The sequence below is a fragment of the Acomys russatus genome, chromosome X, assembly GCF_903995435.1.
Source record: "Acomys russatus chromosome X, mAcoRus1.1, whole genome shotgun sequence".
Lineage (NCBI taxonomy): Eukaryota > Metazoa > Chordata > Mammalia > Rodentia > Muridae > Acomys > Acomys russatus.
The window spans coordinates 32,169,082-32,188,115 of NC_067169.1; the positions used below are offsets into that span (position 1 = coordinate 32,169,082).

General features: G+C 39.4%; 1 protein-coding gene across 14 annotated transcripts in view; it reads left to right on the plus strand.

Annotated features, from left to right (window-relative positions):
• Reps2 (RALBP1 associated Eps domain containing 2) overlaps positions 1–19,034 on the plus strand; it is a 223,985-nt gene that overhangs the window by 77,525 nt on the left and 127,426 nt on the right. For 9 of the 14 annotated variants that reach the window (XM_051142318.1, XM_051142320.1, XM_051142322.1 and 6 more), the window contains exons 3-5: positions 5,160–5,308; positions 7,636–7,762; positions 13,384–13,481. In XM_051142318.1, the coding sequence (XP_050998275.1) occupies positions 5,160–5,308; positions 7,636–7,762; positions 13,384–13,481 (374 nt within the window). The remainder of the gene's footprint in view (positions 1–5,159; positions 5,309–7,635; positions 7,763–13,383; positions 13,482–19,034) is intronic. The other 5 variants (XM_051142319.1, XM_051142324.1, XM_051142328.1 and 2 more) reach the window with 1 other exon arrangement.

A 19,034-nucleotide genomic window follows, 5' to 3' on the forward strand; every position in this document is an offset into this window, starting at 1 on the left:
TTAGATCTTGAGTGAGGTGGAAAGCATTTGGAGCAATGACTCTTGTTTCAGTGGATTTTTTTCCCCTCTTCAAACAAGAATTATCTTATCCAAGAAAAACAGAAGTAAGGATTCTCTGGTTGAACGGAGATGGCTGGGGGAGGGATAGTCTCTGTGCTCTGCTTATTTGGCAAACTTTATCTTTGAAGGGTAGAAGAGAAATCTTTTGAGTGGGACAAACAGTTCAATGCTTTGTAGAAAAGACAACTCCTTAGGGTGGGTGGGATGGGATGGCTGGGGGTGGAATGAGAATCCCAGAAGGTAAGGATGTAGCCAAGTGAGCCTGGTGAGCCTGCAACTCCTTCCCTAAGCAGAGATGGACATTCGAATACAAAATACTGTGTTGGGATTTCCCATTAAGCTGAAGTTAGTTCAGCCCTTTTGACTAATACTCATCTCAATTCTTTTTCTTTTTAAGATTCAGGGACTCTTTTAGCAACTTCCTTCATCCCTTCATCCCTTCATCCCTTCTCAGCCTTCCTATGGGGATCTAGAGCTGCTCTGGACAAATTCCCCTATGCATAGTGATCTCCTACTGTATGGCTGATCAATTGTGTTTTCTAGGCATTCCACTCTTCACAGATACCTATGACCTCGGCTCTTTTGTTCCCCCCTCCCTCCTCAAGGTCATCTCCAACCTGATGAGCAGTACTTTCCACCTTCATTTATTTATGCTTGTTATAGGATTCTTTGATAGAATCTTTGATTAAAAAAAAATTAAACACTTTTTTTAGGAGTATGTGTGTGTGTATATATATGTGTGTGTGTGTCTCTGTGTGTGTCTGTGTGTGTGTGCGTCTGTGCATACATGCCATAGTATGTGTGTAGATGCAGAGGACAACTTTGAGGAGTTGGTTCTTTCCTTCTACCACAAGGGTCCCAGGGATCAAACTCAGGTTGTCAGGCTTGATGACACTACACACTGAGCCATCTTGCTGGCCCACCTTTGCTTCTTTTATTTAGTACAATCTTTGGAGCTTACGAGGAAACTAAACATTGACAGTGGGGAAAAGGAGTAAGGGGACTGGAAAAGAACATGAAAGAAAAATTTGTATTTAATTTATATATTAGTTCTCCCTCCCCATCCTGTTTCTGACATATACACACATACATGCAAGCCAAAACTCTTCAAGTGGTGTGTGTATTTTAATGATATGTATAAACTATAACTACATTCAAAAATGTCTTTTATATTATTTAAGGAAAACTCACTCACTTGTTGACCATAGTGACCCATATTTCCTTGTAGCTTATCCAGTATGGTGACCAATAGCCTTGTCTGTCTAACACTTAAGATGTGACAAGCACTGAAGTATGCAATGAGAGTAAAATATATTTTTGAGTTTGAAGAGCTTTCACTAAAAACAAATATAAAATATTTCATTGATTTATTCACACAACCATTTTATGTGTGAAATTTAGTAGTTAAGCCTATCCATTTTGTTGTACATGCAGTTTCTAGAAGTTTCCCACCTCACCTTATAAAATGCAAAGTCTGCTCAAACAACTACCCCCCCCCCCCCACAATTTCCCCCTCATTCCTTATTTCTGGCAATTCACTGTGCAGCTTTCTCCTTGTATGTAGTTTACTACTTTGATGTAAGTGGTATCATAGAGTAGTTGTTTTTTTGTGACCAACTTATTTCACTTTGATTTTTTTCTTTTTTGCGGTCTCCCTCCCTCCCTCTATATGTTTGTTGCATGTACATGTCTGTGTGTGTACACCTATACACATGCAAGTGGAGGTCTATGTCATCTGTCATTCTTTTTTGTTTTGTTTTGTTTTGTTTTTCGTGACAGGGTTTGTGTAGCCTTGGCTGTCCTGGACTTGCTTTGTAGGCCAGACTGGCCTTGAACTCACAGAAATCCACCTACTTCTGCTTCCTGAGTGCTGGGATTAAAGACATGTGCCACCACACCTGGCTTCATCTGTCATTCTTTGTTGCTGCCCACTTTATTGATTTGAGACAGGGTCTGTTATTGACCTGGAGAGTGCTAGCTCTTTTAGCTATATTGGCTAGCGGGCAATCTATTTGGATAGTCTTCTCTCCTTCAACAGTGCTGGATTTACAGGCGCACACAGCCGTGCCCAGATTTTTCCATATGTTCTGGGAATTTGAAACAATTTTGGAGACGTGCCATAGCCAAAGTGGGAGAATGTGTGAAGTGACAGTGTCCTTAAGGGTATCTGGGAGTCCTGGTACAGCAGTTAATGTTTGTAATGCAACACTTGTATTCTGTTGTTCTCTGGACCAGGAAGCTTACAAATACCAAGCATCTGTTGGCCTTTTCTCTGAAGTAATATTGAAGTGGAGTTATATTTTCATGTTTGGTCCAAGGTAGAAAGTATTTTATATACTTTTGTCCTATGTTTTACTTCCATTTTGCAGACAGAGCTGAAAGACACAACTTTCTGTGGACAGAGACACAGGATTGGTGTCTGTGTGATTCACTAAGACTCTGGAGTTGTTCTTTTATTTTTCCACCTTTTTTGCTCAGGTCTCTATGCTTGCAGAGAAAACACCCTTAGCCGCTGAACAATCTCCCCAGCTTCATCACTTAAGACATTTCTATGGGTCTAGAGAAATGACTCGGCTGTTAAGAACACTTGATACTCTTAATTTGTTTTCCATGTGTTAATTTACTTGAGAATGGGGATAAGAGTCTAAGCAACTATAACAAAAAGAGCTTCTGTGGTCACTTGGCACACATCACTGTATAGCACTGGGTGCTTTGCTGGTTAATTTTCTATAAAGCTTCACTATCAAATTCAGTGTACAGAAGACAAGAAATATTCAGACTGAAGACTTACAGTTTTTTTTTCTTTTTTTCTTTTTTCTTTTTATTAGTTTATTCTTGTTACATCTCAATGGTTATCCCATCCCTTGTATCCTCCCATTCTTCCCTCCCTCCCATTTTCCCCTTATTCCCCTCCCCTATGACTGTTCCTGAGGGGGATTACTTCCCCCTATATATTCTCATAGGGTATCAAGTCTCTTCTTGGCTACCTGCTATCCTTCCTCTGAGTGCCACCAGGTCTCCCCCTCCAGGGGACATGGTCAAATGTGAGGCACCAGAGTATGTGTGAAAGTCATACCCCACTCTCCACTCAGCTGTGGAGACTGTTCTGACCGTTGGCTAGATCTGGGTAGGGGTTTAAAGTTTACCGCCGGTATTGTCCTTGGCTGGTGCCTTAGTTTGAGCGGGACCCCTGGGCCCAAGACTTACAGTTTTACCTTTCTAATAGTTTGTAGCTGCTTCAGGGAGATTGTTGCTGTCATGAGTTGCCAAGGATAAGATATATGGTTACCATTCTGCTAAGTGAGAGTTGCTTGAAATCACAGGACTGAAGAAAGTACAGGAAAAATTCAGCTGTATTTTGTCTTTCACTGTTGGGTGACCATCTGGAGGCAAAAATTTGTTTCCTTGGCAAATGATTTTGGAGACGTGCCATAGGCAAAGTGGGAGAATGTGTGAAGTGACAGTGTCCTTAAGGGTATCTTGGAGTCCTGGCACAGCTGTTAATATTTGTAATGCAACACTTGTATTCTGTTGTTCTCTGGACCAAATGCATTGACCAAGCAACTTATAAATACCAAGCGTCTTGATTTTTTTTTCTTGAAGAATGCTTGAAGTAGACCTATAGTCTTGTGGTCAGACCAGAGTAGAAAGCATTTTGTATGCTCTTGTCCTATATTTCTAGATCCAATTGTCAGACCCAGATGAAAGAGATATTTCTGTGAACAGAGCCACAGGACTGGCTTCTGTGTGACTCACCAAGACTCAGGAGGTTCTTTAACCTTTTTCTTTTTGAAATCCATTTCCGCCTTCAGTGCTGGAGAGCTGCCCATGCTTGGGAAACATTCAAACATTAAAAATGGTGACCATCTTTCTTTAGAGAGGAGTCTTGATTTAAGTTTTCAGATTGATTTATCTATTTATGTCTCTTGGGTCCTCAGCTGATTCACACGGGGTTTTGTCATAATTGCCCACCTCTTTGAATCAAATGTGGACATAGCAACTAAAAATAAACACGTGGCTATTAGAGAACCAAGGGCCTTCTTTGCCTGGGGAGTAGCACATTTGCTGTTGCTAAGATGTTTCCTGCCTCTAGCACAGCATCCATCATTGGAAGCACAGCTGTGTTTTTGGAGTGGCGGGATGACAGAAGTGCATAGGCACACTGGGAATTAGCCTGGACAATGGCTACAGATGCAAATCATTATGCCTAATCGCCAGCATTATTCTTATTTATGTGGCTCTCTGTGTCATGTGCTTGTGCTGGGAACTAGAAGCATGTCAAAGAATCATTTTAATTTTCAGAATAGTTTTGTCAGAATTTGAAAAATAATATATCAGGCGGCTCTTTGTTGCACTGTGAGTGGCCAATGGTTTTGTCTTTTGAATCTGTTTGAATGCTAGAACAATCGCTCTGACTTCATAACATTTTCTTCATTATGTTATCAACAGGCAAACAGATTGAGTTGAAAATTCATAAAAGAATGACATTGAGTGGGAAACTATTCAACCCACCAGGTTTGCCTCAGGAAGAGGGGACATTAATGTAGGGAGCTGGCAAGAACCAGCTTGCTTGGGTTCACACTGTGTCTTGCCCAGAGACGAGTTATGTGGTCCTGGGGGACGTTATGTAGCTTCTTCATCAGTTTCCACAGCTGTAAAGGGAGTTGCTAATGCGAGTTTATCTTACAGAATTGCTGTGAAGATGAATGGATTGGTATTTGTAGTCCCCGAACACTGCATCTGGTATATTTAAGCATTTATCAGCTTTCCTTGCTATCATTTCCTCTTGTTTTGATAAAATTCACATCCTTTTTTTTTTTTTTTTTTAGGATCAAGTGTGAGCTAGTCTCAAACCTGAATTTGTTCTGTGATGATTTAGTAGCATGGAAAATGTTAAGCTGGAGCACCTTGGATAAAGCATTGCATTTTTTCTCATGATAATATTATAGGCATCTCCATTGTACCTGAACTAAAATTTAAACTATATTTAATGCTCTGGAATTTTCCCTAAAAATTGATTTATTTTTGGCCATTGAGCTCTCCCTTTTGCAGTTTTAAGATAAAGCCTCACTTAAGCTCTTCTACTTCTGCTTCTAAAGAACTGCCTCTGCCTCGCTTCGTGATGTCCAAGAGTGATGGTGAGATACGGTTTGGGAACCCAGCTGAGCTGCATGGAACAAAGGTTCAGATTCCATACTTAACCACAGAAAAAAATTCCTTCAAAAGAATGGACGATGAGGATAAACAGGTAAGAGTCTGATTTGGCACGTTCATTTGATTCTGACCATGAAGCCTCATGTAGCACAGCCTCTGGTCTGTTGCCAAACTGCCAGCAAATCTTGCCATCTGGAACACAATTACAGATTTGGAAGTGAGCCAGGAAAGTTTTCCTGTAGCAAGAAGAAGCTGACACACAGGAATTACTGCTAGCCACCCACTGGCCCTTTAGAATCTGCCTTAATGTAGAGTGCCTCAAACAGTGCTGTTGATTTAATATACATATTTGATTTCTCTAGGTCAATGCTTTTCTAGGTGGGTTCGTTAACATATAACTTGGAAAACAACATGCAAACAAACAACAAAGCCAAAACCAAACAGAAGAAGGGAACTTCTAGGAGTTAGCAAGTGTTCCCCTCCAAAAAGAAGCCCCAAAAGGATTCTCTGATTAAACATGGTTGGAAAGTTTGTTCTCATGACCCATTCTTATGGAAATACTGCCTCAGCCTGGGAAATTTAGAGTACACACTGACAGACAGGTTCTAGTGTACAGAGACCTGGAAATCTGTGTTTACCAAACCTTTTTTTTTACGCATCAGGGAATCCTTTCTTGGGAAACATATATGGAATGGCATTTCTGTAAATGCTCTTACCCACTTAGCAGGCTTGGAGCCAGAATAGGGAGCATGGGCTTTTAAAGTCAGGCTACTGATTGCAGTCGTCAGGTGGTGATTAATTGCGACAAAAGGATGTCATTAGAACGGGCCTATCAGGAAGAGACAGACAGTCTGCATATCAGTAAACACCAAGGACACCATGATATAACTTATCCTTCTGATAAAGAGACATACAGAGAAGGCAGATTATAGTCAACAGTGTCTTCTGTAAGGTAAAGGAATATGCTAGATTTAGGGAGAATTGCATCAAGATGTTTTAAAAATACAATGAATGTTAAATGATTATATTAGAAAATTAGCTTACATAGTTTCCTTTGATGGTCTTGAATATTCAAGGTTGCAGGTTTATTTATTTATTTACTTTGTGACACAGGGTTTGTCTATATAGCCCAGGCTGGCATCAGGCTTCCGTGTGTGGTTTTACTGTCTTCTGAATGCTGGTATTACAGGTGCACTTCATCATGCCTGGCTAAAGTTTTATGTGTATAGTTAAAAGAGGCGTAGCTCATTTTGTTAAACACCTCCACATAAGGTTGCTTTAATCATTTAAGTAGCATATTAGAGTGACACAGGAATTTGTAGTCACTATACTTCAGTATATGTCTGTACCAGCATTTGGAGAGGACTGAAGACGTAAATTACTGTATCATAGTGGCAGATTCCCTGGGAAGTTTCCAGGTCTAGACTCATCTCAGATCATATATTTGTTTTTAAAATTAAAGAATCCAGGTTACCGAGAAGAGACTTGATACCCTATGAGCATATACAGTGGGAGGTAATCCCCCTCAGGAACAGTCATAGGGGAGGGGAATAAGGGGAAAAGGGGAGGGAGGGAAGAATGGGAGGACACAAGGGATGGGATAACCATTGAGATGTAACAAGAATAAATTAATAATAAAAAATTAAAAAAAAAGAATCCAATATAGTTTCTTGTGTTATAAAAAGCATCACTTCCCTGTTCTTTGGGTGCTCCATGCTTCCAGTCTATTGGTAGTGCTTTTTAAAAAGACTAGGAGGAAAGCCAGCAGCAGGGCTCAGACTGCTTATTTGGCCTAGAGTCCTGTAGCAGGCAGGTTCATAGTCGAGTTGAGACTCCAGTTATACTTGTGAAGGCTTCATCTTAGTATTTCAGAGCATACTAGATGAGATGGCTATGTTTTTGGAGTCTCAATGCCAAACAACTCTCCCAACATTTAATTTTTGTATATTAAGCTCAAAGGATACCCACCATTAAACATTTACAACATACATTTTATTGCATTTTCTAGAATTATACTTGGTAAACAAAAATTCAATAAATAGGAGTCTTAAAAAGGAAGACTCATTAATTCATTAATTGAACAAAAATGAATCTGTTCACAATTGAGGGTTATAAATGTTCTCTCATGTGATCAGTATCTTTCATTTTCCAAAGGAAAATATTATTGGGCTGACTGAAAGCGTTTCGCGCTGGTGTTGGTATTTAGGTAGTGCAGCACCAGTGAGGCTGTATTTTCTGAGTGCCTTTTGAATCCTTGATGCTACCTTTTTGCTATGCTGCTTTTTGGAGGACACATTTCTCCCCATTTGTTAAATCAGCCAGGTCACCAGCCGCACAGTCACAGTTTGCTTCTTAAACTGCAGCTCACAATGCCAGGCTTCTTCAGTGGTTGCCTCTGAACTCTGCTCTGCTTCTTTGAAGCAGGAAACACAGTCTCCCACGATGTCACCCCTCGCCTCCCCTCCTTCTTCCCCGCCTCATTACCAGAGGGTGTCCTTGAGCCATGGCTACAGCAAACTGCGGAGCGGCACAGAACAGATGCATCCAGGTAAGAGGCGACCAGGGGGCTAGCTGTCACAGGCAGTGTCTTAGAGTCTCCTTAATCTACCAGGCAGCAATGCCACCAGCTGTTTAATTTCCTGATTTAATTACTTCCGTCTTTGGAAGCAAAGCTCAATTCATTGTATATTCTCAAGCAAAGTTTAAAAATTGAAATTAAACCTATCTCAGCAATGCTTTGTTTCCTAGCCTTGGAAGCTGGTTCATCTTTAGACTTGTAAACAGCTATTTAGATTTAATATTTATATACAAATTTCATTAAAGAAATATTGCATGCTAAAGGGTTGCATTTTTTTTGAGAATTGTTATTCCCTTCTGCAAGGACATTAAAAATACTTATTTAATAACTGCTTTTCTGAAAATTCTTAAAAAAGATAACTATCCAAAAAGCAAGAGTTGATCCAATCTTTAAAGATTGGAGACCTAAATTAAAATATTGAGCTATTATGTTTTAGGATAAGGCTAAAGAAAATGCTAGGGGTGGTGCTTTGCTGAGAACCATGACTCATGCACAGTTATAGGGCTGTCTGCTTGCTCATATTTATGCTCTTCTGGTCATTTCAGGGGTAAAATATGTGAGTTGGTTCTCAGGATGACTTGCAGAGTTGGCTGCCCAGACTGCAATGTGTGAAACTCCAGAAATTCATGGCAGCACCTTGTTCTTCTGTGGTTCTAGTTTTAGATGTGACCAATTTAATGTATTCTAGAGTAGAATGCCCTGTAGCCTCCTGCCTAGTTTGTGGGACATGGTGGAAATGACCCAGTTTCTGTAAGATTTTGCTGCATTGGAAAAAATGGTGACTTCTAGAGGGTCACAGGAATAAAAAGTTATGCTAGGCTGAAATAAAGAGAGTCTGTCCTTTTGCTGAGAGGAGCAGGTAGGTTGTGATGGAAAGCTTTCCGTTAGAACCAGGTTGAGTTTGGGAGGCCCATGCATAGCTTTAGGCAAGTCATTGAGCTTTTCTGAGCCATATTTTTTCTTTTAAAACAGTGATGAGGATGTTAGGAAGATTCACTGAGAATATGAGTGTAAACTCACTTAGAAATTACGTCCTATCCAATGTAAGATAGTGTTCCTAATGAATAGTAAATAACAAACAAACAAACAAACAAACAAACTCCTGAAAGTCACCTATGTCACTGGTGTCCAAAACTGCATAGGGCTGATAATTCTTAATTTTCCTCTTGTAGTTTCCTTTGTATTATTTGCCTTTTTAAAGGAAGTAGAATTGCTTCTTCTGTTTCAAATCTAATTTGGGCTTAAAAATTAATGTTTAGTACACAGGTAAATCCATTTGTCTCCTACTAAATCAGCCTATCATTAAGTTGTACCTTTGACAGTCCTTGTTTGTGTCCTCTGTTTTCTATTTCCTGCTCCATCCTCTCATCATATCTTAAGTGGGCTCCCATCCCTGCAGCAGAGAAGAGGCAGCCCACGTCCCTCCTTTCTGGACTCTCAGGAGTTGATGCCAAGGCTCTGTATGCCCTCATTCCTTTTTTATACTTTCTTTTAAAATGGTAAAATCTATGTATGATAAAGTACAGATATTTTAAGTATTTAATTTGAATTTTAACAAATGGACATAGTCGTTCAGCTACCACTGAGATAAAAAGCATTCCCATCGCATTGCAGATGCCTCTTTCCAGCGATGCCCTATCCTGGATGCAGCACTGTTGTGGTTTTCATCACTCTCCGTTAGTTCTATTTCTTTTAGAACTTCTTGCAAAAAGAAACATGCAGACTGATTTTACTTGTGTCTGCTATCTTCTCAACAGAAAAGTCAAAATTCATATCATTGTATTGGTAGTTCCTTTCATTTTATTATTCAGTAGATTTCATTGCACAGATAATCATGTCCCCTTCTCCTGTTAATGAACATTTTAGTAATCTGTAGTGTTTGGCTATTAAGAATAAGGATACCATTGGTGTTTCCTTAGAAGTAGAATATTTGGATAGGTGTGTGGGAAAAAAACAGCAACAGTTCTACTTTGAACCTGAACTTGAGAGTAATGAACTCTTCAGGATTTTAAAAATTAGTTCTCTCCTTGGAGAAAGATGATGTTTCTACTTCCATATGAAACCTCTTGTAAAGGATTTGAAGAGTTATTTGGTTTGCTTTTGAGTTGTATATTTTGGGTTTCATTTGGGAAGGAAGTCAAGGCAATAAATAACATGTACCTTTTTTCTGAGTTTAGATTCAGTTGAGGAGCAAGCCATAAATCAGATTGCTGCTGGCTTTGTTGCTCATGTAGCTAAATGGAGCACATTCCTTAGCTATATGGTTGATTTAGATACCCACTTTTTCAGCCACAGGCAGCCTTGGGTAGCTCAGCCCTTCCCCACAGTAGACAAAGAAAGTCTGCCTCTCCCAAGTGAGCTCCTGTCTAGCTGAGTTTCCACTGAAGCTCGCCTGGTAAAATACATCTATCTCTCCATGTTAAGACCCCTGTAGGTGAGAGAGTTGAGCTGAGAGTCACATGGTACTCTCCTCTCCCATGGCTCTCTTCTGGCTAGTAGACACACCCTCTCTGTTACGGAAAGTGCAGGCCCACAGGTTTCACTAGAGCTTATGATCACTAGGATCCTAGCCATGCTTTGGTTTATTGTGCTTGACACCTTTTGGTAAGGTTCAAAGTTTAATGTGGTTCAATCAACATGGAATGGTTAAAAAAAAAAACTTAACGGTCAGAGGACAGTGTCTACCTACAAGTTGAAAATTGCTTTCGAAGACTTGGATTATGTGCTCTCTATGAATTTTTCTTTTGTAGTTTTTACATTTGTATCTACTCCTGGTAGGTTCTGAAATGCACTAAATGCGTTGCCAGGCAATCATTTAGATATTCTAATATGCTATAATTTTGTCTTCTAGTTGCTAGGAAGAAATGCAAAATATAGTTGTGAGCCTGAATGGGTGGATGGTTTTTTCTTTCTTTCTTTCTTTCTTTCTTTCTTTCTTTCTTTCTTTCTTTCTCTCTCTCTCTCTCCCCTTCCTTCTGCCTTCCTTTCTTTTTTCTCTTCTTTTTATTTTTTGAGGCAAGGTCTCATGAGTACCTGTTTGGCCTCCTGCCTGCTAAGTTTACAGGTGTGTCCCACAGTCCAGTCTGCTTGGTGTTCATTTTTTTTATTTTGGAGACAGGGGTTCTCTGTGTAGCCCTGGCTGTCCTGGACTCTCTTTGTAGACCAGGCTGGCCTGGAACTCACAGAGATCCACCTGCCTCTGCTCTCTGAGTGCTGGGATCACAGGCATGCACCACCACGCCTGGCTCCATTTGGTGTTCTTGATGTGTTATTATTATACCTTCTTTATTTTAAAATGATCAAATCATGCTAAATGTGGTGCCATAACAGTCACCTTTTGTTCTCCACCCAATTTTATTTATTTATTTATTTTTAAAGATTTATTTATTTATTATGTATACAGTGCTCTTCCTGCCAATATACCTGCAGGCCAGAAGAGGGCATCAGATCACATAAATGGTTGTGAGCCACCATGTGGTTGCTGGGAATTGAACTCAGGACCTCTGGAGGAGCAGTCAGTGCTCTTAACCTCTGAGCCATCTCTCCAGCTCCATCCCCCAATTTTATTTATAAGTAAACTACAGAAAGAAGCAGTTTATATATTTATATAGTTAAGTCCTCAAAATGTTAGCCCACAGAGATAAGGAATGGTTTCATTTGGGGTGATAATTTCTCCTTTCTGCTAGAGCTGAATATATTTAACTGTTTTGCTGCCATATTGGTAAGGTCATTATTTTATGTTCTGGAAATAAAAGAAGTAAAGAATAGCAATCATTTCTTTGTGGCTTAGAAACATTTTAAAGATAGCAAAATTACTGAAAAATATTTTGGCTATTAATTAGTAGAATAATATACATATAATACATTTATTTATTTTTGTATATTTAGCTTTATATTCTGCACAATAAGGAAGATAAACATTTAATTTTATAATAAATGATAAATGATAATATTGAGTTTTAGTGTTCAAAAGTCATATTAATTTTCTTTGGAGGTTAAATTATAACTATATTTTGGTATTGACCTGTAATTTAAAAAATATGAATCCAAAAATTTTAACCTTTTTTTTTATTTTATGTGTGTGAGTATTTTGCCTGCATATATGTCTGTGTACCAAGTACATGTAGTGCTGGTGGAGGCCAGAAGAGAGTACGGGATCCCCTGGGACTGGAGTAATAGGTGGTTGTGAATTACCATGTGGGTGCTGGGAATGGAACCTGGCTCCTCTGAAAAAGGAAGCAGCACTCTTAATCACCAAGTCATCTCTCTAGCCCTCAGAAAACTTATTTTAAAAAAAAACTTCATTGCAAAATAAAAATTTGAGGAAATTCCTTCTCCTTTTCCTCTAAAAGTGTCTATAAATATGGACTTCAGGAAGTTCTTCATTAAGAATGATACCTTTTGGGGCTGGAGAAATTACTCATTGGTTAAAATTGTCTAGCGGATCCGGGTCAGTTCCTAGTCCCCACACTGAAGCTTAGAACTTTACAGAACTCCAGTTCTGCGGGATTCAATTCCCTTTTCTGGCCTCTATAGGCACCGCGCACACACATGTTGTACAGGCATACATGCAGGTAAAACATCCAAATACTTGAAATAAAACGATGCTTTTTAACAGGTATAGATTATATGTATAAGCGTTAGGTTAACTTCACATAGGCCATGCGCTCCAGTCTCAGAATAAGTTCCTTTCCCCCAAAATTTTATGGTGTAGTTTTATAATGTAGTTCCTGTACTTAATTGGGAGAGATGAAATGTACACATTCAACCAGGGGAAATACTATTCCTAAGTTTTCTACTTGATGCACAGTTGAGTTTTTTTCTTTCCCAGTTCATTTTTTTTTTTTTTTAATACAAAGCTATTGTTCCCTTTTACTTTTCTCTCCTCAAATGAATGTAAACTTTGATTGAATATAGTATGAAATTGGTAAGGGGCAACTGATATCTGAATTCATTGGTTTTTAAGTGATAGGGAATTCAATGGCATCCAATGGGAGTAAAGCATAAAATGCTTCTGTTTTGATTCCGCTAGAAGAAAAAATAGCCCATTAGCCATCTAGACAAAATATAGCCAGTCCCTAGATGCAGTTTCTAAGGCTGGAGGTGCTGATTATTCAAATCAGGCCTTTGTTTAGTTCTGATCTACAGCCAGTATTCATTTTAGGCTAAAGTCACATCCTTCAAAACGATGAATAAACATAAAAGTGAGTTCCACTACTTCAGATCATGGTTCAAAATACCACAAAGAACAGGAAGAAAATCATATACTTGTAACATATTTCTAGTTGTTGACTCACTCTTTCTAAATGTCAGTTGAGGGGCTCTCACTGTTTCACACTCTTGACCTACTCATAATATTAACCTGATGTGAATCCTTTGGTCTAGTCATAACACTGTCTAGATATCTTTAGATCATTTAGAGGAATTATGATCAGGATTTGTGAGCCCTAGGTAGCTCTCAGATTACACAGTCCAATTACTTTAGTGCTTTTTTTTCTTAAGAAGCACATTCTACATCAGTTTGAATGTGGACTGATAATTTTGGAATAGAATCTTTGTATACCCTGCTAGCATTTTCTCTTGTTTTTCAGCTCCTTATGAAACTAGGCAGCCCATTGGCCAGCCTGAAGGACCCTCATCAGAGGGTCCTGGAGCCAAACCCCTTCGTCGTCAGGCATCTCTTATTCGGGTAAGTGATGATGTGGGCCTACAGCAATGACAGAATTGGAAGAAAATTTGTACTGTGGAAATAGGCATTTAGGAATGGGGACATGGCTCAGTAGTTATGAGCATTTGTTGCTCTTGCAGAGGATCAGTGTTCAAATCCAAGAACCCATATCAGCAGCACACAATCACTTGTAACTCCAGCTCCAGGGAATCCAACACCTTCTTTTGGCTTCTATGAGTACTGACCTGTATGCATGTGCATACACACACATAGACACACATGTATATACTTAAAAAATAAAAATAATTCTTATAAAGAACATCTTGAAAGAAATACAGCATTTAAAATTCTTAATTATTTTACAGTTAGAATATGAAGTAATGAGCTTCATTTTAATATTTTTTCTTCTGTTGAGTAGGGTAAGACAAGGTCTCACCAAGATGGTGTCAAACTCACTGTGTATCTGGGGCTGATCCTTTTGCCTCCACCTCCCAAGAGATGAGATTGCAGGCATGGGTCACCATGGCTAGCTTTACTGTGATATTTCATACAGACATATCATACTTTGTATTCCCTCATGACACTTTGACACTTTCCTGTCCCCTGCATCCTTACTGATTTTCTTCCTCCTTCCAAATACTATGTCCTTCTGCTCTGCTGTCAAATAGAGTTCATTGTCTTCTATTGAGAAGATGGCTTTTTGATTGCTTTCTGTTTTGTTTCAAGAAAGGTATAAAACTACTCCTTCATTTAACATTACACTTTCTGATTTTTTTGGTTGTTTCTTTTCTTAATCCTTTTCTGCTTGCTTCTATCCCCTTTTGGTCTCTAGAATAAGCCAGAGGTTGGCTCTAGATTTTCAGTGTGTCTAAAGCATCCCCACCCCTTCATCTACTTAATCACGGAGCACCTCCTTCAGGAGAGCATCACATTTTCTAAAGCAGCTTGCCTCATGTTTGCCTTACTTTTCACTATTACTCTTAATGCCTAATTAACTGTTTTCCATTTGCTGTGTGCCTCCAATTATATGGTGAGCTTTTGAAAGGCTGCAGTAGTTCTCTATTGTCTCAGTGCCTGAGACAATGGTGTTTGGATAGCAATTGGTCTGTAAGTATAAGCAACTCCTACTTCTTGCATATAATATCTACAAAATATTTTGGCATGAGTGTAATGCTGTTTAATTTCTTCTGGTCACCCCGTAGCTTAGATAGTTTCAGCTTCTAATTCTCTGGTGTTTTCCTTCATGTAAAGAGCTCTGATTCTTTCTCTGTGTTCATAGCTGTTGTTTTATGTTGTATGTCTAAGTTCTTTTGTGGAGAAGGTATATTATTCAAAAAGACGTGTGTGTGTGTGTGTGTGTGTGTGTGTGTGTGTGTTTGCGCATGCATCCATGCACACATGACAGAAACTATCAAAAAATTAGGTTTATTATTTAACATGAAAGACAAAAAGAAGTGGGTGGTGGTTTGTATAACATTTCAATTGTGGAACTCAGGAAGGACCATTTCTGCACAAGCAGCTCTACTCAAAATAGAAGAGTGGAGTCAGACACTCCCACAAAAAATGTGGGATGCTAGTTTGGAAGAGAAGATACAGTCTGAAGAAGATCCTAGAGTTCAGTGACTACCTTTTAGGCATAGGACACTGTTAACAAGGCAGAGAACTTGATCTTATAGTAGTGCTCTATTTGCAAAGAACTCTCTAAAAGAGAAAGATTAAGCCACATGTGACATATTTACTGTTTCCTATAATCATAAGCTCTAGGGCACTGCTGTCTCTATCAGTATAGATGGATGGCCGAGAGAGGTCAAATAGCAAGTTGAAGATTTCATTCATACCTAGTATGTGGCAGAACTAGAATTTGACTCTAGGAGAGTTTACTATCAAAGCCTGCACAGTAAGCACTTAGCTCAATATTAGAGTCCCATATTACATGAGGGCTAGATTACATCATGAACAAACATTAGATGTTATAACACCACCCTTCTGTATGTGTTTGTGAGCGCACGTATGTATATGCATGCATACATGTACGTGGTACTAGGGATAGCCTTGCCCATGCCAGGCAAAAACTCTACTACTGTACTGCATCCCCATCCCCAAAGTATCCATGAAACTCTTTTTCAAGACCATACCTCGCAGGAGTGTCAGGAGTTCGAGGCCATCCTTGTGTATATAGTTTAAGGCTAACTTCTAACACTCAAGACCCTGACTCCAAAACGAGAATTCTCTTTTACAGCCAATCCAGATGAGTTTTACCGTCAAGTTGGAATGGAAGGTTGTTTCTTCAGCTGAGCCCCAGATGTAGTATTTGGCTGTGTTTTAGAGATCCCATGATATAAAAATATCACACAAGTTGGGGAGGCATGTTTACATTAGGGAAGGGATTGGAGGGATTCCTCTCACAACTCTCTAAGGTGTGGCCTGCAGGTTCCTGAGGAATATGTTCTGTTTTTGTAGAGAAGAAATGTTGAATGGATAAAACACTGGTCAAATTAGTACAAGTCTTCAGCTTCACAGGGGTATGATGGGGTTCACTGGACCCTTCCTTCCAAGCTCCCTAGAAGTGAGGCCATGAACCCTCCCTTGGGTTGGTGTCCTCTGATTTGTCTTCTAGCCTATAGGCTTCTTTTTCTGAGAAGTATGCTTCTTGAATCCTTCACTTAAATACTTAGTGAATACCTATAAAGTACCAGATACTGTGTTAAGTGAGCTATGCCATGAATAGGCCCCACTGTTGCACAACTTTCAGGCTATTGTAGGAAATGACTATTAACTAAGCCATCACAAAGTCGACATATGGTTATAGTATATGATGTGAATGAAAATTATGCCACACTTTGAAGGTGAAAAATAGCAGTGGAATATAACCTACACTTGCAGACCGAGGTAGTCAAGGGAGGCTTATTTGGGGAGTAACATACAGTTGAAGTGGGAAGGATAATGGAGGTATTAGCTAGGTAAGGTGGTAAGGATGGGGAACAGGTAAGAAAGCAGACAGAGCTGCATGTACAAAGACATTTTCTATATACTTAGCAGTTAAGCACATCAACTCAGTGTTCACAACTGTCTTCTGGGATAGTACTTTAGCCTCCATTTTAGATGACAAAGCCTAAGGTGTATATGCTTTCCTGAATTTTTCCAAGATCACAGCTAGGAAGTGGATGGACTGGAGTTCAAGCACTGGACACTATTCCTCTCTAGATGCTGGCTCAGGAACTGGATGGAGGATGGTAGTGTCATCTGTTAAGCAGGGAAGCACTGGAGGAAAAAGTGGTGCTGGGAAAAAAGCCTGGTGCTGTAATTCAGTGTTGGATGTTGGGAATGGAGCTTTTGAGACAGCCGAGAGGAGGGAAACAAGAGTTCAGTGTTTCTCTGGGTCTGGAATTTTAGCGAGAGCCAAGGCTGGATATAGTTGTTTGCAACAGTTGACTGTTGAAAGCACAGGGACAAAACAGGTTCTGCCAAGGTCCAGCCTGACTCCACCTGGCTTGGAGCAAGTTCTTTCTCGTTTTTGTTGCATTCATATCTTGGTATAGATTTAGCAATATGCTGGTCTGATTGCTGTAATGCTTGTTTGTTCTACCACCTGTTTGAAGCATGGCCTTCTGTTCAGAATGACAGCAAGGAGCCTTTCTTGCCCAGGATAGCAGTCTGATTTTCGTGGTGGGTGTATTTTCCTTTCTTCAGCTCTTAGGTTTTCTTCTTGTGCCTGTCAGCCTGGTTTGGCTGCACTCCATGTTACAGAAAGCAAACTGACAATTTGAATTAGTCATGGAGATGAGGGGATTTGAAGTGGAGGTTCTTGGTGGTGGTGGGATTAATATTTATTGGGCACAGTGCTAAGCTAGTTGGAGTGACTAATTCCCCTCATGGTGCCATGTTTCTGCACTGATGACAGTCTATTCTCTTTGTTCTAGCTTTATTTGTGACCTTCTATTTAAACCTTTCCTGAATACAGCGGGGTATTGGAACTATAGCTAAGTGGGTAAGGTGCCAGACTAGCATAGCAAAGAACCTGTGTTTGATTCCCCAGCACTTCCTAAACTGGGAGCAGTAGTACACAGCAGGGTGATTGTGAGTTTGGGGATATCCCAGGCTCAGCCAGCTCCCAGCACCCCTGAACTACATCTCAAGACCTTGCCTACAGATCACTGCCACTACCATAGAAAAGTTAGAAGGGGACATAGCCTCAGGGGCCTAGGGAAGCCTTTAGGGACCCATAGCCAGTGCTATTATAGGCTTGGCATTTGGGAGGTGTTTATGCCAAATTAAGGTTCCGCTCATCCTGTGCTGACTTGTAATCTGTCATTCTGCTCATGGTTCTTACCATATCATGGTCTTGAATATGAATCCTGGGCTCCTGTATTGTTTGGCTTCTGCTTTCTCTTCAGCCACAATAGTTCACTGCTGTACTCTCACCACACCGCTCAGCAACTGCACCTTGTCGGGTCTCAGGTGACAGCATTTCTAGTGGAAACTTTATTCTTTACCTCTACTTTTTCCTCCTTTGTTCTTTCTTTGTCTGAATACATCTTTGTTTTTTTCCCTCCAGAGACAGCACAAAATATGAAGGTTTCCTACTATGCTCATATGTATGTGATGCCTGTAGTTTTCCATTCTTAAAAAAAGTTTATTGCTCAATTGTATATTTATCTGTGAAACTCAATCAGATGAATGGGATTCTGATAATTATGGATTTCTATTTTAAAGACAACTAGAGTTTTAAAAACTAGTGTTCCCAGAACATTTTATGTAGACACAAGCAAATAGAACAAGTGTGTATATGTGTGTCACACACACATGTGCACTTGCATTCATTCATTCCTTCATAATACCCTTTTCTCATTTTATTTATTTATTTTTTAACTTTTTTTAAAACTCATTTTATTTTTTAACCCAACTTTAGGGAGGCTGGTTTGGCAGTGAAACTTCTTTGTAATTACATCTGAAAGAACACAATTAGTTTCTACTTTAAACAAAACCACCCTCACTTTTGAAATCCTGACCAAGCTTGCTGTGTAGTGTTTTCTCCTGCAGGTATGAACATTACAGTGTTGTGGAGAACATTCTTAGCATTCATCACTATTCTTCTTAGATAAAATAATAACAAACAGAAATTGGAGTCCTTTAGACTCCTGCCATTGCACTTGGGTTTTTGGGCTCTATTTTTGATTCTGTAAATTTTGTTATCAAACTGGATAGATATGGAAGGATATCTTATCAGCATGTTCATATAAACGTTTGTGAATAGAAAAACATTTATTATATGTAGTTGTGTATTTGTTTCCCACTCAGTCTCAATTTTTTTTTTTTGCCATTTTTCTCCTCTAGCCCCTGAGATTTCACTTTTGACACTTAGGGTCAGAAAGAAAATTCTTCCTACTTGTTGAGTGCTCTTGGAATAGTTCTCAAGACAAAAAGCAAGTGTGTAAGGATGATAAACACTTATGAGCCTCTGTTGGAATGTCATTAGCATAGGTCAGAAGAGAATTGCTTGTGTCACAGGTAAATTGTTCCTGTAATACTTTTGATGGGAATAAAAGTAATACTCTTTTGGGGGAGGCTGACATG